The sequence below is a fragment of the Molossus molossus genome, unplaced genomic scaffold (assembly GCF_014108415.1).
Source record: "Molossus molossus isolate mMolMol1 unplaced genomic scaffold, mMolMol1.p scaffold_m16_p_1, whole genome shotgun sequence".
Taxonomy (NCBI): Eukaryota; Metazoa; Chordata; class Mammalia; order Chiroptera; family Molossidae; genus Molossus; species Molossus molossus.
In genome coordinates, this window is record NW_023425344.1 from 179,009,807 (window position 1) to 179,031,725 (window position 21,919).

The 21,919-nt window shown below is 46.1% G+C and overlaps 2 protein-coding genes and 1 pseudogene across 6 annotated transcripts in view; 1 reads left to right on the forward strand and 2 right to left on the reverse strand.

Annotated features, from left to right (window-relative positions):
• Positions 1–3,439, forward strand: part of EIF2AK4 (eukaryotic translation initiation factor 2 alpha kinase 4) — a 100,576-nt gene extending 97,137 nt beyond the window's left edge. For 2 of the 5 annotated variants that reach the window (XM_036253337.1, XM_036253339.1), the window contains exons 37-40: positions 265–333; positions 840–884; positions 2,340–2,458; positions 3,282–3,439. In XM_036253337.1, coding sequence (XP_036109230.1) covers positions 265–333; positions 840–884; positions 2,340–2,458; positions 3,282–3,339 — 291 coding nt within the window. In that variant the 3' untranslated portion in view covers positions 3,340–3,439. Of the gene's footprint in view, positions 1–264; positions 334–839; positions 885–2,339; positions 2,459–3,281 lie in introns of those variants that run through there. The other 3 variants (XM_036253326.1, XM_036253329.1, XR_004958590.1) reach the window with 3 other exon arrangements.
• Positions 3,440–3,961: 522 nt separating this feature from the next.
• On the reverse strand, positions 3,962–8,783 carry SRP14 (signal recognition particle 14). Its single transcript, XM_036253341.1, has 5 exons — positions 8,681–8,783; positions 8,465–8,537; positions 7,884–7,996; positions 4,854–4,886; positions 3,962–4,352 (listed from the first exon to the last, which is right to left on the reverse strand). The coding sequence occupies exons 1-5, from the start codon at positions 8,702–8,704 to the stop codon at positions 4,263–4,265; spliced, it is 333 nt and encodes a 110-aa protein (XP_036109234.1). The 5' UTR covers positions 8,705–8,783; the 3' UTR covers positions 3,962–4,262.
• Positions 8,784–10,950: 2,167 nt separating this feature from the next.
• Positions 10,951–18,710, reverse strand: LOC118620665 (annotated as a pseudogene).
• Between the last annotated feature and the right edge of the window lie 3,209 nt (positions 18,711–21,919).

Below are 21,919 nucleotides of genomic sequence, written 5' to 3' on the forward strand. Positions count from 1 at the left end.
CAAAAGTGTAAAGAAATAAGCAACTTAGGTGGAGTACAAAACAAGTTATAAAGATAAGCTATGAAATCTCATTTCCCCTGGGATCATAACAGGATATACATACATCTTTCTGACGGGGATTAAGAGCAAGTTCTAGGATATTTGGGGTCCCTTCTAGGCTTTGGTTTGTCACCTGTGACTGTTTCCTGGAGGAGGACATAAAATGGCAAGAAAGATGACTTGGTTTGACAGGTTCTGAATTCTGACATGTTTTCTTCTTGTTAGGTACAAACCCGACTTCAGACCTCCCTTGCCAACTTACATCAGAAAAGCAGTGAAATTGAAATTTTGGCTGTAAGTCACTTTCTTTAACCTTCTGAGAATGGCGTCTGTCCATACTGTCAAAGCCGTTTCCTCAGAGGCCAGGGACTTTTTACTCAGTGTCAGCAGTGTTGGGGCGCAAGCCTGTTATCACTTATGTGAACCACGTGTAATCTAAATGTGTAAAGAACTGGGGAGAAGATGGAAGGTTTTGTTCATTTCTCCTACATTCTTGCTCTGAAAGATGGAGGAGGGGTGTGAAAACGAGAATCATGTTTCTAAGTGTTTCAGGCCTGTGCTTCATTGCATGCAGGTCGCAGTGTCAACCTCTGGGGTGTGGCAGTGTGGGAACCAGTAGTGTTAGTTCACCAGGCTGAGATCTTACCCATTCAGGTTCATTTGGTCCGCTCTAAAGCACAGTAGCATCCCTGGCTCTGCCAGCCCTATTCCTGGTGCTCCATCCAAAGTAACACCATCAACACAAGTCACCAGGTGATGCCCTGGATTCTCTGACAATGTACATTTCTGTCTATTGACAGGTGGATCTACCCAAAGAAACGATCTTACAGTTTTTATCATTGGAGGTAAGCAAAATGAACTCTTCTGCATTGTGGTTTTCTAAATTCCAAAGCTTTGCCAAAAGAAAACTGAAAATAGCCCTGGCCGGTTTGGCTCAGCGGTTAGAGCGTCGGCCTGTGGTCCTGAGAGACCCAGGTTCGGTTCCCGCTAGGGGCGCGTACCTCGGTTGCAGTTTGTCCCCGGCCCTGGTCGGTCGTGCGGGTGGCAGCCACTCGATGTGTTCCTTTCACGTCGATGTTTCTCTCTCTCTCTCTCTGTTCTCCTCTCCCTCCCACTCTACCTGAACAAAAAAATGGGAAAATGTCCTTGGGTGAGGATAAAAAAAAAAAAGAAAACTGAAAATGGCATTATTTTCTTAGTGATATTAGCTATTTTTTTCTGGTAGTTCCAGGAATTTGCTAACATTGTTCCTTTATGCAAGCGACATATATATTACTAAATCAGATTTAAAAGGAATCATACTTTTCTATTGACTTTCTTTCACACTTCGGGGATTATTGAATAAATACCTAGTGCTTTTCTTGAGTGTCAGGCTCTGGCAGGCCTTGTCCTAAGCATTTTACAAACATTAAACTCAATTTATCATAACCCCAAGAGAGAGGTACCATTATTATCCCCATTTTACAGAGAACAGAAGTAGAGAGGTTAAATATCTTACTCAAGGTCACCCAACTAGTAAGTGGTAGAGCGATTTGAACCAAGGCAAAGTAGTGGAATATATGTTCTTAACCACTATACGTGCTGCTAGGTTGTGTCATACCCTCTTCGTTCCAACTAGGGACACTCATTTTATAACTAGAACTATATGGAAGATCTTTTTGTAAAATTAAATTAATTTAGGTACCTTTTTATGTTGTTGTTTTTTAAAGGTGTATACCCTAATTATCAAATAACCAAATAAGGACTTTTTAAAATTTGAATTAATAGTTACGCCTTTGCTATTAAGAACGCTTAATGGTAATCATAGCTATAGGTGATTTTTGCAACATGTCATATTAAAGAACCCTTTGTTTATCTAGAGTGTTTAATCTCAGATTAAATCAGATGAAAAATGGATTTTTCCCCCAGAACTAACATTTCGTACTACATTTTCTGTCGTCTTGTAAATAAGCATACACTACCACTGTACTGGCAGTGTACTGATTTATGATTCATTCAAATAAATGCACACCAGAGGCAGTATGTCCACTTCACACACAGTTGACAATAGGCAGAAATAACTGGTCTGAAGTCACATTAGCACTGTGGCTGCAGTATTGTTAATCAGGATCTAATAAGATGGTCTGTTGTAAAGAAAGTTGATGCTTCAAAGGAGGAGCGTCTGCCCACCAGTTCTAGTATCTCCCTGTAATGACTTCTTCAGTACTTAAAGGGATGGTGGCATTGGCCTTTCATTAGTGACCCAGAAAAAATAATAAACCCTAGTACCTGTTATTAAGTCTTAATCTAATTTTTCCTAGTGGGATGCTGATGAACAGGCATTTAACACAACTGTGAAGCAGCTGCTGTCACGCCTGCCAAAGCAAAGATACCTGAAATTAGTCTGTGATGAAATTTATAACATCAAAGTAGAAAAAAAGTAAGTTATCATTGCCCTGGCCAGTCTGGCTCAGCAGTTAGAGCATCAGCCCATGGACCAATGAGTCACAGGTTCAGTTCCGGTCAAGGGCACGTGCCTTAGTTGCAATTCGTTCCCAGCCCTGGTTGGGGTTGTGCAGGAGGCAACCATTTGATGTGTCCCTTTCACGTCACTGGTTCTCTCTCTCCCTCCCACTCTACCTGAACAAAAATGGGAAAATGTCCTCGGGTGAGGATAAAAAAAAAGTAAGTTATCATTCAGGCATCGGAGATTTCAAAATGGGTTAAAACTCAAGGAGGGGTTTTAAAGTGACATAGTTGACTGTCTTGAGGTTTGATGGCTGACAAGCCGTTGTTAGAACTACATGTCAGGCCTGAATCAGTCACAATCTTGTCAATAACAAAACAGAGGTCCCAGGAGTAACTGTCCCAATTATAATTTTAGTATATGTGCTGCCAAAGCAAGCACCCCAATTATAGTTTTAATCACCCAGGTAACTCCTAGAAATGTTTAAGTGACAAAAAACAGCTGTGATTACTTTGCTTTATGTCCTCATGTCAGAAGGCAGCTGTTCATGTTATCTTCCACTTAAAAAGCCACAGCAAAGCCTGTGAAGTGAATGGTGGTCTCCTTGTGTTGGACTTGATACTGCAGACCCTTGCATGCCCAGCTTTTGTAAAATCTGTGTGATGTTTTAGTGCCTAGCCTTCTGTCCTGTTTTTGATTAAACAAAACTCCTACAGTTAGGTGCTCTAAAAAGAATTTGTTATTAACCCTGTTCTTCACCCATTATACTGATCCTACCTTTTCCCTTCTTTTGCAGGGTATCTGTGCTATTCCTGTATAGCTACAGAGATGACTACTACAGAATCTTATTTTAATTCTAAGGAAAAGTCATTATATTGTTCAGACAGGAGCTATAAAATGTTGTACATTCATTGTAATTTTAAATTAACTTTACACTCAAAGAAGCTGTCATACAAAGTTGAGCTTTGTAAGTTTTTCCCATGTAATATATATATATATATATATAAATTTATCTTTTGGAATATAATAAATGCTTTCATATAGTTGCTTTTTTATTGCAAATCTATGGACACTAAAGGTTTTGTGGAGCTAGAAGACAAGAAAACAGCCTCGTTCTTCTCTTAGCCCTAATGATTAAGCACATGAAAATGTCCAAACTGAAGGGCATAAAACAATCAAATATCATCAACTTGTAACCTTTATTCTTAATTTTTAATCTGCTTATCCTAAATTGGTTAAGAAAACTCTCATTTGACTATGAGAACTCATTCACATTTGCAAAAGGAACAATGATGATAAAATTATATAGCCAGTTGGGAACAATACCCATGAGCTAACACAACTTTTAATAAAATTTTCAGGTTTCAATCCCAATAACCTAGAGGATAGGGCTAAAGACTATTCAGAATCATGTCATTCCAGAATCAGTTATTGCCAGGAACTATCAATATGGGGAGGAAAAAGGAATAAAAGATAGTCAGTGCTGATAAATAGTTTTAATGATACATTGCTCTTCACAGATGGCTGCAGAGACTTTACTATAATCCCGGAATATACAACTATGCAACACAGACCGATCAGCCAGATCTAAAATAAACTGGCTTCATATAACTACCCTGTAAACATCACAACTCTTCTTCCATCCAAAATGACCCTAATCCCACATGAAAAGTTAATGTAGGGAAACCAGAAACTTAGCTTTGTGGCTAAAAGTAAAAACCAAAGGAGAAATAGCAATTCGGTGGTTAGTTGGGAAAAACGGGGAATCTGGTGCCCTTCACTGTGCTGTTTTGCTCTTCTTACTCTTGCTCTTTTTGTCCCTCTTCTTCAGCCCGTCCATGTTAGCTCTCAATAGGTTTGAATAAGCCTAAAAGACACAGACATGACCTTAGTGGGAAGAGCTGCACATTGGTGAAGCAGTTACCCCATTTCCACAATGGACTTGGTGTAGCCAAAATCAGAAAATCTACATGATAAAGAATATAATATCATGGGACACTCATACCTGAAGGAAATGGTAGAAGAGGAAAACACTCTCACATCATAGCAACTTCTGCAACACTCACCCACAGTGAGGTGCACAATTTTTTAAGCAAAAAGGGATAAATGCAGCAACTTCTTGCTCAGCTTTACTATAGGCAGAGAATATCTGAAGCCTAACTAAGGTGGCAAATCTAGCTTATAAAAACTAAAAAAGGAAGACAGTAGCAGTGTTGAGAGTAAAAGTCATAGCCTGGCAGCTTTTGTTCGTAAACTGGTAAACCATCACAGGAGAGGAGTGAAGCTAAATATCAGTTTTAACCCAGTGTTCAATATTAAGCTGACTCTTGCCCCGAGAAAGGGAAACTAGGGAACAGCAGAAACTCACCATCTGGAACTTATTCACTTCTTTGGAGCTCACCTGGAAAAAAAAGAGAGAAAAAATGGTCTCTAGTATCCATATAGGAATCTGCTGCTCATAACTAGATAATAACTCAAAAGCCTCATTAAGACAACATCCTAATCGTTAAAATATTTTTCTGCCCTGGCCAGTCTGGCTCAGTGGTTACAGCATCAGCCTGCGGACCAGAGAGTCCCAGGTTCGGTTCCCGCTAAAGGCATGTACCTTGGTTGGAGTTTGTCCCCACCCCGGTTGTGCAGGTGGCAACAAGGCGATGTGTCTCTCTCACATCAATGTTTCTCTCTCTCTCTTCCTCCCTCTCTCCCTCCTGCTCTATCTGAAGATAAATGCAAAAAAAAAAAAAAATGTCCTTGGGCGAGGATAAAAAAAAAAAATTTCTTCCCAACTTCAGAGGTCATGATACACTAAATAAAGGCTATTTTTCTTTTTATGTGTGTGTGTGTGTGTGTGTGTGCGCACTTTTTTTTTTTTTTATTGATTTTTTAGAGAGAGGAAGAGAGAAGAGAAACATCGATATGAGAGATACATTGACTGGCAGTCTCCTGCACACCCCCCACTGGGCATCCAGCCCACAACCCAGGTATGTGCCCCAACTGGGAATCAAACCAGGACCTCGAAGTCCATGGGACAACACTCAATCCACTCAGCCACACCAGCGGACAAAACTATTTTTCTACTCCACTTTTCTCTGCCTGGGGAACAAGCCAAGTAGCTCTGGACTTTTTTCCACATGAGACTTATACCAAGATGGGAAAGGGGCAGGAGGTTTGTAAAGAAGCTATGCTTCTCACCTCTATTGAAATCTCTTATACACAAGGCATTGACTTTTTCTCCCTGGGTTCTGAGAGACATCAAAGCACTAAGTACTAAATCTTTTGTGCAAGACCCATTTAAACTATTCCTCATCTTATTTTAAACCTACCTTCCATTAACTCAGGCCTATTGAAGCAAAATGCAAGCTACCACAACTAGAAATTTTACTTCTAAAAACTCCTTAGGTTTTCATATTTCATGAAACCCAACTTCATTTTTAAAAACCACGTAAGCTTTGTCCAGCCGGTGTGGTTCAGTGGATTGAGCGTCGATCCTTGAACTGAGAGGTCCAGGTTCAATTCCCAGTTGGGGCACATGCCTGGGTTGTGGGCTCGAATCCCAGTGGGGGGTGTGCAGGAGGCAGCCAATTGATGTTTCTCTCTCACATCGATGTTTCTATCTCTCCCTCCCTCTCTAAAAAATCAATAAAATCTTTTTTTTTTAATCCTCACCTGAGGACATTTTTCCATTTTTTGTTCAGACAGAGTGGGAGGGAGAGAGAGAGACATCAACATGAAAGAGACACATCGAGTGGTTGCCACCCGCATGACCCAACCAGGGCGGGGGACAAACTGCAACCAAGGTATGTATCCTTAGCAGAAACCAAACCTGGGTCTCTCGGGATCACAGGCCGACGCTCTCACCGCTGAGCCAAACCAGCCAGGGCAATAAAATCTTTTTTTTTAAAAAAAGACAAAAACACATTAAGCTTTACTATAAATGTCCTCTCAAGATAACTAGTAAAGGGAGGCATCAACTAATTATGACCTACAATCTCATGAATATCCTATACTGATGTGACTGAAGGAACAGACAGACATAGCTCAGAAACATTTCGAGTTTGGTTCCAGACCACCACAGTAAAGCAAGTATCGCAATAAAACCAATCACAACCTTTTTGCTGATGGAGGGTCTTACCTTCAATTTGTAATACATGTATCATCTGGCAGCATGATAAAGCAATGAGCAATAAAAAGAGGCATGCCTGCATTGATTCAGAATCCAGGGAGTCTCTTGCTTTGCCATATTCAACCTCCACCTTGAAAGGGAACACTAGGATTCTTGACTAAACTTATACTCTCTCAAGTACCAAGCCTATGTGCTTACTAGGTGAACCACAAAGAAAAAGAACAACTAGCTTAAAAGCATCACTTGGGCCCTGGCCGGTTTGGCTCAGCGGTTAGAGCGTCGGCCTGCGGTCCAGAGAGACCCGGGTTCGGTTCCCGCTAAGGGCACGTACCTCGGTTGCAGTTTGTCCCTGGCCCTGGTTGGGTTGTGAGGGAGGCAGCCACTCGATGTGTCCCTTTCACGTCGATGTTTCACTCACTTTCTCTCTCTCTCTCCTCTCTCCCTCCCACTCTGTCTGAACGAAAAATAGAAAAATTAAAAAAAAAAAAAAAGCATCATCTGGTGACAAGAAATTGTCTATGAAAGGCCCAGCACAGTAAGTTAAGGGATAAGTAATCATATATTTATGCCAACTCGTCCTTACAGTGCCACTATGCGTAAGGACCAATGCGATAATTTTTAAAATATTTTTCTTTATTGATTTTAGAGGGAGAGAGAGAAATGTTGATGAGCGAGAACGTCTATTGGCTGCCCCCTGCATGCCCCTGGATTGGGCCCACAACCTGGGCATGTGCCCTGACTGGGAATTGAACTGGGGACCTCTTGGTGCATGGGTCGACGCTCAACTGCTGAACCACACGGCTGGGCCCAAAACGATAATTTTATTTCCACAAAAAATTTCAGCAGGACAAGTGTTTAACAGCTACCTTAATTTTAATTTTGCTCTTGAGTTTTCTACTACTGAGGTAATAAGAGACAGCCCTGATCCCACACTGCCAGGTGGCTCACTCGATTGGAGCATCATCCTGTACACCAAAAGGCTATGGGTTCAATTTGCAGTCAGGGCACATGCCTAGGTTGTCTGTTCAATATCCAGTTGGGGTGGCACAGGAGGCAATAGATTGATGTTTCTCACATCAAATGTTTCTCTCCCCCTCTCTCAAATCAATAAAAACATATCCTTGGGTGAGGATTTTTAAAAATAAACCCTGACATCAAAACAGCTGGGGAGTGACCCAATAACTCGCCTTTATTTAAAACAAAAACAAAGCCTGGTTCAGATACGCCATATGCTCAGTTAGGTTTACGGTTTACGTTGTTAGGAATCCAACTCACCACTGTGCTAATCTTCTTTTTCCCATCAGTAGCTCTTAACAGACACTTGTTGTCTGAGGGCTCGAAGCCCTCCACTGAACCTTTCCGTGGAATGGGTTTAGTTCGACCATCATCTGCAAGAAAAATATATCCTGGTAAACACCGCCACGGACAGTGTTAACAGGTAGGTAAGAGGTAGGGAAGGGAGAGAAGAGGATACCTAATCCACCCGCACTGCTCTAGTTCTGTTAACCTCCTCATCCGCCACTATCGCCGATTTGGCCAGAACTTGGGAAATAGTTGATATTCCCACTAACGGTGGTGGGTGGGGTGTGCGATCCTTGACAAGAGCCATGACATGCTGCACCCCACTGTAACCGGAACCGGCTTAAGCAGCTAAGTGCTGGGGGCCGCAGCCGCCACAACCCCTAATATTCTCCGGTCCCCCAGCCCTGAATGTGCCCAGCACAAGGGGGAGGAAAGGAGGAGAAGGCGGGATGCGCCGCAGACGGCTCGAGGTTCCCAGACATAGGGCACCCGGGCCGGGGCATCGCTCGGCCTCCCAGCTCCCTTCCGGCCTTGCCGTGCCGACAGCTGCTTACACTTCTTCAGGGTGATGAACACACTGCCCGACAACCGGCACTTCTGGAAGAGCCTGGTCAGCTCCGTCAGGAACTGGAACACAACAAACCAGGCCCCGTCAGGCAGCCCCAAGTCCCCGCCGCGTCCAGTCCCAATGCCACCCGCCGAAGAAAACAGAGGTCTGGAGCTAAGCCCCGGACCGCATCCCTCCCTCGGCGGCCCAGCTCTGCCCATACCTGCTCACTTTCCAGCAGAACCATCCCGGCTCCGCCGGCTCCACTCCGTCAGCCTAAGACCCAAGCAATCCGAGCCGGAAGTTACTGTCCGGCTGGAGAGACTTCCGCTTTTAGATTGCAACTCTATTCCACCAATCCCCGCCTCCGTCCTCTCCCCGCCCCGCCGGCCCCGCGCCTGCGCTCTGGGGCGCCCCGCCCAGGCCCAGCGGGGAACGATCCAAAGGGCCCTCGGGCCGTCCGCGATCTCACCCGCGAGAAATCCTCTCACCCCAATGGGAGTAAGGGAATGACAGCGCGAAAGAGAGATTTGCTGGAAACCTCGAGTTGTTGCCTAACAGTACAGTGCCTCCATTTCCTCACCTTTAACATTAGGAAAATAACAGTACCGACTTCACTGTTTGGTTGTGAAGAATAAATGAATGTATATGAAATACCGAGAACAGTGCCTGGCACATAGAAAGTTCTGGATAAGCGTTAGCTGTTGCTGTTATTGTCGTGGTCGTTGTCATCATTATAAGTTGCCATGGCAGTCGTCTGAACGCTGCCTCTTCTCTGACCAGGCTGGGTGGCCCTAAAGGCCCTCTAGCAAGTGGGGCTGGACCCTGGTCTTGGTTTTACTTCTGGATTCAGTCGAGAGACCTGCGCTCGAGGCCCTGCCGTGCCCGTGGCCAGCTTGAACTCTGGGCCCTCGGCAAAGTCAAGCATTCAGTCATGCGGTGGGGTTTTACTGACAGCCTCTTGGCCTGTGCCAGGCACTGTCGTGGGAGTGGGGGATACGGCAGAAAACAAGACAAGCTAAGTTCCTGGTTGCCTGGCACTTGGGTTAAAGGAGTAATGAAGAAACAAACAATACAGCAAGTAAGAAGTATGGCTTCAGATCCTGATAAGCGCTGTGAGGAGAGGTAACCGGGGTGATACAAATGAGGGTAACCAAGAACTGCTTTAGGTTGGTTGGGTGGGGAAATCTCCCTGAGAACTTTGAGCTGAATGGGGACAGAATGTTTCAGACAACAGGGGATGGCTGGAACAAAGGTCCCCAGAGGGAAACAAGTTGTCCTGTTTCCACAAGGCTGGGGGCAGAGGATGGGCGTGGAGAGGGCATGGTAGGAGGAGTGAGGAGTGTGGAGAGCTTGGAGAGGTGGTCATATAGGACCTGTGGCCATGGTAAGTTTGGGTTTTGTTCCAGACACAAAGAGAAGCTTCTTGTTAAGCTTTAAACAGGATAGTGACCATCTAATTTACATTGTTAAAAGATCTCCCTTTCTGTGGGGTGGAGAATGGCCTGTAGGGAGACAAGGCTGGAAACAAGGAGACCGATTAGAGGATTGCATTAGCTTCCTTCACCACAAACTTGGTTGCTTAAAACAACATGAATTTATCCTTTTATAGATCTGGAGTTCAGGCATCTAAAATCAATGTTTCTGCAGGGCTGCACTCCATCTGGAAGCTTCAGGGGAAAATCTGTTTCCTTGCTTTGCCGGAAGTTACCTGTATTGCTTGACTCGTGGCCCCATCCTCATATCATTACAACCTCTTGGTTCCATTATCACATCTCCTCCTACAGGGCTGATCCTCCTGGCTCCCCCTTATGGTTACATCGGGCCCACCTAGATAATCCAGACTAATCTCCCCATCACCAGATCCATAACTTAATCACATCTGCAAAATCCTTTAAACATGTCAAGGTAACATATTCACAAGTTTTGGGTATTAGGACATAGACAGTTGAGGGTGGAGGCTACTATAGAAGTTATTGCAAAAGTCCAGGTGCTAGTACACGTCAGATTAGGGTATACAGCAGGTCCTCAATTAACTTTATTTTGTTCAACCTTGTTTCATTATAATATTAGTGACATGCCCTAGGAATTTAACTCTTGTTTATATGAATTAGCCTATAGTAAAATTGTTTTCATTATAGGTCATTTTGCTTAAAGTCACAGAACCTATAAACAATGTTAAGTGAAGACACTACTTTAAACGTAGAGTCAACAGGACTCACATTCAATTGAATGTGAACATTAAGAGGAAAAGAGAAAACAGGGATGGCTCACAGGTTTTTGATATGAGCACCTGGGTGGATGATGGTTCTAGGTGGTTCTATTTGCTAAGATAGGAAAGATTTAGGAAGTAAAAGTTTTTTTTTCTTTTCACAAAACCCACCCCCCAAAAACCTTGATATTCTGCCCTTTGAGTTGTAGTTATTAAGACAGTTGAGAGGAGTGAGAGTGGGAGCCAGATGAAAAATTAGACGGAATTTGATGACTGCAAGTCTAGTCCACTTCGTTTTTATACTGGGAGCGCTCGTTGCCAGTTTCATTGAGAAGATACATACGGATGAGGGCTTCTGTCACCCCTCGGAGTCACAATTACCAGAGGGGTGCCAATCTTCAAAGTAACCCTTCTTCTCCTGACCAACAGCCTGGGGAATGGGGATATGAGTGCTACAGTTGGCCACACCAGCAGAGAAGTCCCTGATATTGGAGGTTTCATTGAATCCAGTTAGGTGCCGAGCATTGTCCTGGCCCCCCTTGGGATCATAGGCTCAGATGTGATACTGGTGCCGCTTGCTCACCATCGGACTCCTCAGTGTACTTCAGACCATTTTCCTCTCGCATGGCCGTGGTGCTGAAGTTGGTGTGGCAGCCCGCCCCATTCCAGTCCCCACGAATGGGCTTGGGATCAAAGGTTGCTATCACTCCACAGTCTTCACACACTCAAGATGAAATGGGTTCAAGATGAAATGGACCACCCTGAGATGATCTCCCATGTTGATTCCTTCACAGGGTCATCTGGAATTCCCACTGGGTGGGCGTGACCTCGGCATTTGTCCCAGCAATACATATTTTTTTTCTTTATTGTTGAAAATATTACAGATGTCCCTCTTCCCCCGCCCCTCCTGGCATTGATACCCTCCCCCTATCCCGCTTCCCCCCCACCTCCACCCTTGCCTTCACCACACTGTTGTCTGCATCCATTGGTTATGCATATATATGCATATAAGTTCTTTGGTTTATCTCTTCCAGTCCACCCCACCCCCCTTCCCTCTGAGGTTTTGTGAATCTGTTCCCTACTTCCATATCTCTGGATCTATTTTGTTCTTCGGCTTATTTTGTTCATTATATTCCATAAATCTCACTTACTTGTGGAATACAACGTCCCAGCAATCTTGATGCCTGGCGTACAAGCCAGCCAGGTTGTGAGCCTTCACAATATCCCTGCCGTAGGCTCTGTCTGCTCCCACGCCACAGTAGTATAGACCTTGGGGCCCAGGAAAGCCAACCAGAAGGATGTCCATCTGTGCCCATAAGAATATATTCATGCTTCGTTCCAAACAAAGAGTGCTTTTTGCTCACCATGTTCATTATACATTTATAGGTACAGTATGTCTTAAATTGTTCTCTACAGGCTATCAGTTATACTTGAAGACCTCACAGAACACCAGCTTGTTGGGGTCCTTGTGGCAAGTGTCCTGAAATATGGCAGCAGGGACAAGATACATGTTACTGTCAGAGCCTTCAGACTGTCAAGTGCTAGAGCCATCAAAATGCCACTCAGGCAACTCTTCTATCCACTTGGGCTCACTGTCCAGGGTCCGGGTCTTGCATCACAGTCCTTCTTCAGTACCATCAATCCACATATACATGGCTTGGACTTGACCCCCTGAAGCAGGGACATGTACACCTCCTTGATGCCTTTGTTCAAGTGGGAACTCACCGAGGTGGCTGTGGTGGAAGATGTTCTGGGGGACACGGGGGCGGGAGGGCAGGCAGGCAGGCCATGAGAGTGAGGTGCGGAGAGGGGAACAGAGGAGGCTGGGGTGCTGCTCAGAAGTTCCGTTCATTCTTCTCTCATCCTCGGCTCTGCCAGGAAATAAAATGTTTTGTTAAAAGTTTTGTATAAAAGGTGAAAAGGCCCCGACGGTTTGGCTCAGCGGTTAGAGCGTTGGCCTGTGGTCCAGAGAGACCCAGGTTTGGTTCCCACTAAGGGCACGTACTTTTGTTGCAGTTTGTCCCCGGCCCTGGTTGGGTCGTGTGGGAGGCAGCCACTCGATGTGTCCCTTTCATGTCGATGTTTCTCTCTCTCTCTCTCTCCCTCTCTCTCTCTCTCTCTCCTTTCCACTCTATCTGAACAAAAAAATGGAAAAATGTTCTCGGGTGAGGATTAAAAAAAAAAAAGATGAAAAGTTTTTATTTTGATCCAATAATATCTGAGATGCCTGTTGCATGCCTAAGTGGAATTATCAAGTAAGCAGCTGAAGATAAATGCTTGGAGCTCAGTGGTGAGGTAAACATTATCATAAATAAAAATTGGAGAGTCATCTTCATATGCCATGGGACTAGCACAGACTGGAACAGTCTGGTGAAAGCCCCTCCTCTGTGGCTGCCCGCACAGGACCACCTGTGATGACCACACTGTGAATAACCTCTGAAGAGCCCTGGGCCTTGGAATCTCTAGTTCAGGAGTCAGAGTCCTTGTTGGGAGTCCCAGGTTGGCAAGTCTAAGTCCTGAGCGAGGATGAGAGAGTGACCCCTCTGATTCTTTGAGTTTCTTTGCCTTTCACCAAGCAGCACACGATGGAGAATTACGAATAGGTTCAGATCCTGGGGTACCAAAAGCCAGCATAGTTCTGCTATACAAGATCCTCAGCCTAGGATCAGAAGTGAGCAGAGAGTGCTGAACATTTTAAAGAAAGCATGAAATCATCAGAAAGTAAACACATGAGATATATTATCAGATAGTCAGAGAACATCAGAGCCCACTTGGTATTTGTCATGCATTTAAGTGGAGCCAATTGCAGTGCTTGTGTGATCTAAGGGTTGCCCTAAATGATCACCCTTTTGCTCTGAGCTTCTATCATTCATTGAACATTGAGTGATGTTCTCTGAAGCCATGGGGCTGGTGCTGGGGACACGAGGGTAAAGGAAATGGCCCTACCGTAGATGAACACAGAGCCTGGAGGCCAGGATTCATATGGGGCTTACTCGGGATTAGCCTTCAACTGGACACATCTCACTGCTTCCCAGGTCTAAGTCACACCCCGATTCCATTCAAGAATTAACAGTTATGCTGCCCTCTGGGTGACATCTCAAGGTAATCCCTGACAGAATAAACCACTCTAGTAATAGAAATAATCCAAGTCTGTGTCATCCAAGTTTTAGTGTCATACTTGGCCCAATACAATTCAACTACTGACAGAGTATTCTTTGGGCTCTATTTTTCTGTGGGAAGTGACTAAGAGCACCTGTTTGGATCTGGGTTCAGATCCCACCTCTGCTACTTGTTAATTATGTGACCTCAGGCAACCTCTGAAGGCTTAAATCTCTTTATCAGCAAAATGACAATAATATTTCATAGATATTATTTTATAGATATAGATATAAATATTTTATAAAACACTATAATTGAGACCCTTAGACTTTGTCTAACATGGTAAGATGGATATTTAAGTTTGAATACTTAAAATTAAATAAAAGAAAAAATTCAATTTTTAGTCCCACTAGCCACATTTCAAAGATTCAGTAACCACATATGTCTTGGATAGTGCGGAGATAGAGTGCTTCCGTCATCACAGATTCGACTGGACAGTGCTGCTGTGGGCGGCATAGCACCCGGCTGGCACATATGAATTCTCAATAAACAGTAACGAACCACGTTCATATTTATGGGCCAGCCACCTTCTGTCATTGGGTACCACCTTCTTGATTTTTGCTACTCTAAAGTCCCCTGTATTATTAGTGAATATTTTTCTTTTTTTTTAATTCTCACCCGAGGACATTTTTCCATTTTTTGTTCAGATAGAGCAGGAGGGAGAGAGAGGAAGAGAGAAAGAGAGAAACATCAATGTGAAGGGACACATCGAGTGGCTGCCACCCACACGACCAACTAGGGCCAAGGACAAACTGCAACTGAGGTACGTGCCCTTAGCGGGAACCGAACCCGGGTCTCTCTGTACCGCAGGCCGATGCTCCAACCGCTGAACCAAACCGGCCAGGGCTGTGAATATTTTTCTTTAAGTTGACTCATCTTACACTTGAACAAGTTTATTTAATACCATTAGCATAAATGAAAAACCAGTATCATTTGCCATAAATAAAAGGAATCAGCCCTGGCCGGTTTGGCTCAGCGGTTGGAGAGTCGGCCTGCGGTACAGAGAGACCCGGGTTCGGTTCCTGCTAAGGGCACATACCTCGGTTACAGTTTGTCCCCGGCCCTGGTTGGTCGTGCGGGTGGCAGCCACTCGATGTGTCCCTTCACGTCGATGTTTCTCTCTCTCTTCCTCTCTCTCCCTCCCGCTCTCTCTGAACAAAAAATGGAAAAATGTCCTCGGGTGAGGATTAAAAAAAAAAAAAGGAATCATAAAAGTAAGTACTATGAAACAAAATAATGTGGCTCAATTTAAAAATTTTAGATTTTAAAACTTCAAAATAATGACTAAGGTAATAATGAAGCAAGTCAATTTATAAAAATAGATCTAAAAATAAATTCCTCAATGAGGAAAAAATGCATTGTTAATGATCAGTCAGGAATAAAGGCAGCTCAGTGAACAATGACATTGACAGCTCAATTTTAATGTTGTCAAGCACACAAAATCCTACCCTATAATTAGGTTGGTGGCTTTTGGCCCTTGGAGCAGAGGAGTATATGAGGCAGGGAGCTGGGTCATAGTCTCCAAGTCACACAGGCCAGGCACCTTCCAGCCCTTTCTCCCTCATTCATCCTAAGAGAACTGTGAAAATGTCTCCCAAACTCCCTCCCACTTCCCAGGGCCATAAGCAAAGACCTGGGCAGCACCCAGGGCAACACTGAACACCTACATCTGCTTGACAAGCCTTAGCTGCGTCCTCAAGTTCGGAGCTGCTGCAGGAAGACCTGGGAGAGAAGAACACCCCATACTCTTCAGGGGCTCAAGGGCCTGGAGAAGTGTCTGCTTGTACCATCTAAGATCATTTCTCCAGAATTCTGTGGTCACACATATCCTTTCCTCAGACGGAGTATGATTAAATTTATTAGGTTTTAATTAGGGTTAGGGTTTGAATTAGGCTCAAAGGTCTTATTTAGGTGTGGGTTGATTAGTTTACAGCTGTGGTTACTCTAATGCAATTAAGCTTTGCAACGCCTAGACTACCGAGTGAAGGTTCCAGACACAGATGCTGCCTGGCAGCCTGGGCTTGAATCCCAGCTGTACCTCTTCTCGTCTAAGTGAGTGGAGGCTAATTACATCACCTCTATTAAAAGGTCACTTTTTTAAAAAGGTGAAATGACTCTCATACACATATTTAAGATCTATTTATCTTATTGTTAATGAAGGAACCAGGGAGATGTTACAACTCATTCAAGGTGAATTCAAAGAACAGGTCATTTATAGATCAGGAGTATTGAAATGAATTTGTAAATGGAAGCAAAATTGAATTTCTTGCAAGAGAGGAAGGTTGAACAGAATCCATTTGCATATTCATAGACAGATCCTTAGCACTGCTATTCATTCTGAGGCCTATGGGGTTGCAAAGTAGCTCAAAGGCAATGAGAAGCTATATAATCAGACAGCACAGAAGGGTGTTCTCTAAACAGTGTGGTTTTCATTGGAAACATCTGCTAATATTTTTTTTATTCCAAATTTACTTAAATCCTTCTGTCTTTCAATTTCTTCCTCTGTAAAATGGGGACATAATTTAAGTGCCTCCCTCACTGTGTCTTGGGGAGGGGTGAGCTAAGGTACGCATTATTACACCCCTGACCCATAGATTGGAGTTGGCTGTTCCTTTTTCTGTTTGTCAAGGTGACAGAAGCAGGTCACAGTGACAACAAGCATGGATTAGTGCCCACCTTGCCAAACACTATACTGGTTTCCAGTTTCACTCTGAGGAGCACCACAGGTTCTGAACTGCCTCACTGCCAGTGTGCTGACTTCAGAGTCAGCTTAGAATGAGAGAAAGAGGCTGTCATTGAAACTTAGCAGGGAATGGCATTGGTAGGTTTGGGTTCAGGGGGACAGGAGTGAGGTCCAGAGGCCTGGAAACCTCCTGAGTCTGTGGGAAGTGGTTAGTTCTGATGGCAGCATCCTAGAGAAGGCCAGCGGGGTGGCCAGAGGGAATTGAAGGTGTGTTCTAGATGTCTGGGTGCCAGATGAACAGAAAAAAAAAACAACCTGTAGCTATGGCAACACACTCCTTAAAGTGAATCTACCCAGACACTCTGAGCTACCAATTACTTTATTCTTTCTATTTGTCAGTCCATCAACAAGTGTGTTCGCTGTGTGTGTTCTCAGGAGATGCAGGGCTCCAGGGACTTCTGCCCCCCCCTACCCCTGGGGTGAACTCCCCAATTTAGATCCCAGCCCTGGTGCCTTGGAGAGACAGCTGAGAGCACCAGACTGGGAGTCAGGGAGCCTGGTCCCTAACTTTGTGAGGGATCTTAAGCGAGGTACTTATCTACAGTTTCCTCTGCATAATACTGACCCCAAAGGGTTTTCAGGTTTCGGGGAGATAATCTATGTAAAATGGTAAGCACCAAATAGATGCATGATTTTTATGTTTCACCATTATATTAAGGACTTAGACTAGATTGCTCAAGTAACTTCCACTTCCAAACTTCTGAAAGCTACTGCTTCTCTGCCGCTAGCCCCTTCTGAGAGCCCTAGGGAAGTTTCTGGAGCCCACGAGTGTCAGTGGTTAGCACTGGCCTTCTCTTTGCTCACAGCACAATAGGGGAAGTGGGCGATGCCACCGTGCTCTCCTGCAGACAGCTGGGGGCGGGAGCGCCGGCGGAGCCCTGCCTGCCGCGCTCCTTGGAGCCGGCAGGGGACGCTCTGACCTCGCCGCACAAGCGCAGCCGCGGGCAGCCCCCTCTTCCCAGATCTTTTGTCCCATTACCTTGAACCATACCAGTATCCAAGATCGTGGTCATTATTTCTCAAAGACAGTTCTGCTGCAGCTAGAAGTTTCTGCGTAACGGGTAACGGATGTTATCATTCATGCAATCACTGCGCGAGGACTAAACGAGAATCCACTCGTGCCGGGCACACTGCTCGAGGTGCTGGGGTCCCAAGAAGCTGACCGAGATCTGCATTACAGGGGGACTCATTTTTTTCTCAGATAATAATAGCTCACTTATATATATTATTTTTATCCTCACCCCAGGACATTTTTCCATTTTTTGTTCAGGTAGAGTGGGAGGGAGAGCGAGGGACAGAGAGAGAGAGAGAAACATCGATGTGAAAGGGACACATCGAGTGGCTGTCACCCGCACAACCGACCAGGGCCGGGGACAAACTGCAACCGAGGTACGCGCCCTTAGCGGGAACTGAACCCGGGTCTCTCAGGACCGCAGGCCGACGCTCCAACCGCTGAGCCAAACCGGCCAGGGCAGCTCACTTATATTTAATGAGAATTTACTAAGTGTCAGGCTCACTTCTGGCGCTTTCAATATCCTCTTTCTTGAGCCCTCGTAATAGTCCTGCGAGGTGACTGTTGTTTACGTCCATTTTCTGGCCAGAGGCACTGAGGCATCAGAGGTGAATCACAAGGTGCCTTGGGTCACATAATCAGTAAGAGGTGGAGAAGAGATTTGAACCCAAGTCCACTGACTTCAGAGCCAACCGCATGCTGCACTCTCTGTGCCTCGGAGTAGAACTGCAAATGAGCCAGCCTGAGGGAAGCCCAGGGCCCTTCAGATGTCCAAAGAGGTGGTAGGAAGTGGGTAGGAGATGGGGGTAAGTCAGAAGAAAGGCCAGGCCTAGGCAGAGTAGGAAAACGTGGGAATCCACTCTCCGCCTCTCATCTTTCTCTCCCTCCTTCTTAGTATGGATCCATATCCCAAGCCCCTGTCCACCACATCCCAGCAACACCCTCACCTCCCACATCCCCCCACACAGGCAGAATCCTGCCTCCTGAGAATCTTTGGATTCTCGGCCCAACACCTTCTGGCTGTGTCCCTGAAGGAAAGTCACTTCTTTCATCCCTGTGAGGCTCCATTTCCTCAGCTGTAAAACAGGAGTGTCTTCCTCACATGCTGTGGGGTTGTGAGCAAGCATGGTGGAAGGCCAGGTTTCATTGTCCTTCCCCCTCCTACTCAAGCAGGGCCCTGAGTACAAATAATCCATCCTCCAAAACCCCCTCTTCTCCACCCCACCACAACCCCAGTCTCTAACCTCAGCTAGCTGCACAGAGGCAACCCGTCTGGGAGCTAAACCAGGCTAACATGTTCATGACAAATGGTTACATGTCACACACACTCTGTTTTTGGAGGCAACGTAGGCAACACTAAACAAAGAAAAGACTCTGAAAGTTGGCTTTGGGGAGATTCAGAGGAATTCTCTGTACCCCACAGACTGCACCCCATGGACAGCCTGGCCTCACATGCCCAGGTCAGCTGTGTACAGGCCAGTGTGGTAGCAGTCATGAAACATGTGTGATTTTAACAGGTTCCCCCTTGCAATGATTTTCTTCCTTGCTGAGCCTTGGGAAGAGGAGGGTCACCACACCCCATAGTATACGAGGGGAAACTGAGACCACAAAAAGCAGGTAGGATTATTGCTCAAACAGTCCTAGTGAGGCTAGAGGTCTGGGGCACCCCCCCAAAAAACAATGAACTCTGTCCTTCTCATGCCTTCCTCCTTCCCTACATGACTTCCATGCATAGTGAGTGGGAGGAGGGGCCCCTTTATTCATGATAATTAAGAGTCCCAAAATTTTAAATTTCCTACCTGGAAGTTAAGGACAGAAAATTATAAAGCCAGAGTTTCTGGCCTTGCTGGTGTACTCAGTGGTTGGAGCATGGGCCCATGCACCAAAGGGTCTCAGGTTCGATTCCTGGTCAAGGGCACATGCCTGGGTTGCTGGTTTGATCCCCAGCCCAGGTCAGGGTGCATCCAGGAGACAACCAACCAATGTGTCTCTCTCGCATCGATCAGCCCCCCCCCCCTCCACTGTCTCTAAAAAAATCAATGGGAAAAGTATCCTCGGATGAGGATTAACAAAAAACAACAACAAAAGCCAGAGTTTCTGCACAAATTACTCCGGTGTCCTAACTCCCAAAAGTAACAGATGCTGTTCATCTCTTGGCCTCTGTCGTCATTCATCCTAGATTGTCCAAGGAAGCTGCTGCACTGCGCAGATGCAGAGTTAGTAGGGAACCTAAACAGACACAATGAGCAGATGCCCCGCCAGATCTGAGCCAAGTCCTGGAAATAACATCCATGAATCACTGACTTCAATGAGTCACAATACCAAGCTGCAAGAGGCCTCCAAGGTCTTTCTAGACCAAGCCTTTACCGTCTGGTTTTTGACAATTAAGAAAACTGAGTGAGACCTGAGAGGGACAGTGACTTGCCCAAGGTCACAAAGCTTGGTAATTGGAGACTAGAGACTGGAAGCCCCGAGCCCCAGGCCCATGCACTTTCTCCTGCCCTTCACACCCTTCTGAAAGCCCCATGGGACTGGGACCCAGGGCAGAAGGGAAAGCATAGGCCCCTCAGGCTGTCTCCTAGGAGGTGGGCTCTGAATTAGCCTCAGCTCTCCTTTGGGAAGGAAAGAGCCTGGGGTCCATCCTCATGCCCCAGGCGCCAGGACTCACATTAGGGGCTATAGGAGGCAGCTTCCTGCTTGGCCCTCATCCAAGGCCATTTCACAATGAGGGGAAGAGCCTGGGCTGAGAGTCCCGGGTTACTGCTCCTTCCCCCCCTGGGTGGAAGGGGCTAGGCTCTGCCTGAGATCTGGGGTGTAGCAGGGAGATCAAAGCTGAGAACTCCCCCTGTGAGTGAGCTATGAGTGGTGCTCTGCTGGGCACGGGGGAACCTTGCAGGCGCCCAGCATTCTTCCCTTTCCCTTGCCATCCACCTGCCAGCATTCACTCTCCAAGAAACCTTTGTAGGAGAAGAGGTGGTCCACTCAGGCCCACCCCGTAACACTCATTATTAGTCAGAGGGAACCTGGGAGCAAGCTTGGCGAGGGCAAGGCCTTGATCCGCGTCCTGCAATGAGGCAATGTGACTGCCAGGCAGAACATTCTGGGGAGGAAGCCCCAGTCCTCATTCTCCTCCTCTGGGCAGGAACCAACACAGAGGCATTGGGACATTCGGGGGGGGGGGGGGATTTATTATGCCTTTATAATAGAGTCCCCTCTGAGCTCAGCTCTTTGAGGGATCTTCTTTGAAGTAGGAGGCAATGGTTAGGGACTCAAATTTTCCTTCCTTTAAGTCTTCAAGAGGAGACAAAACAAACCCAGGTGAAATGTCAAACCACAAAACAAGCCAGCATGAGACTGGGACCCACATCCTCATGCTGGACAATCCTAGGGCCGAGTGGGGCATGGGGGCAGGGGTAAATCACTGCTGACAAGGCTGAGGGGGCCCCAAAAACAGTGAGATTTCGGCTCTGCAGAGATGGTGGGAAAGGTCTTCCAGGCAGGGAAGAGGAGACGAAGCAGTAATGAGCATGCACATTTGAGGGACAGGACCGGGAATGTGCCTGGCCATGAGACACGTCCTTCATCAGCTCTTTCCTTAACACTGTCTTCCTCTGTGTCCAAGGAAGTCGCTGGCGTACTGAGGCAGTTGACCACATGGAGAACTAGGCGGGGGCAAAGGGGTGCCAGGGAGCTCAGCCCCTCAGTGGAGGAGTCCTCTGACAACAGGAAGCAGCTGCAGCAGACTCCAGAGCTGTGATGGTGTCTGTCACTCTCCTACCCACCCCCTTTGCAGCCCCTGCAGAACAAACTGTTCTTCAAGAAGCTCTGGGGACAAAGGGCCCACACCTGCTCCCCAGGTCGGTTTGGACAAGCTCCCATCGGCCCAGGCAGAGAGCCCAACAGAGCCATGACAAGGCTCAGCAGCTCCCCTTGCCCCCAGCCTCCTCCCACCCAGAACCCTGCCACAGTTTACTGAGTCAATGAAACACAAAGCAAGAGCTTTGCAGGGGGTGGGTGGGGTGGAGGGTGTACAACAGGGACTGATCCTTCATAAAGATCTCACCCTTAGGTCCCGAGCTCTGAACTGAGTGGGGATGCTAAGGGGTGTGGCTTTGCAGAAACAGCACTGTACTGGAACTCAAAGCCCTGAGTTCTAGAAAATCTTAATTCTGCCCCTAAAAGGCTGTGTGGCCTTAGACAAGTCATTTCCCATTGGTGGACTTCGTCTCCTTCCCTGGGGAGTTGGAATTGATGACCTTGAGGGTTCCTTCCAGTTTAAAAAGGTGAGAGTCCATTGCTGTGAGGCAGCTGAAGCGACTCTCTGGGGCTGGGAGAG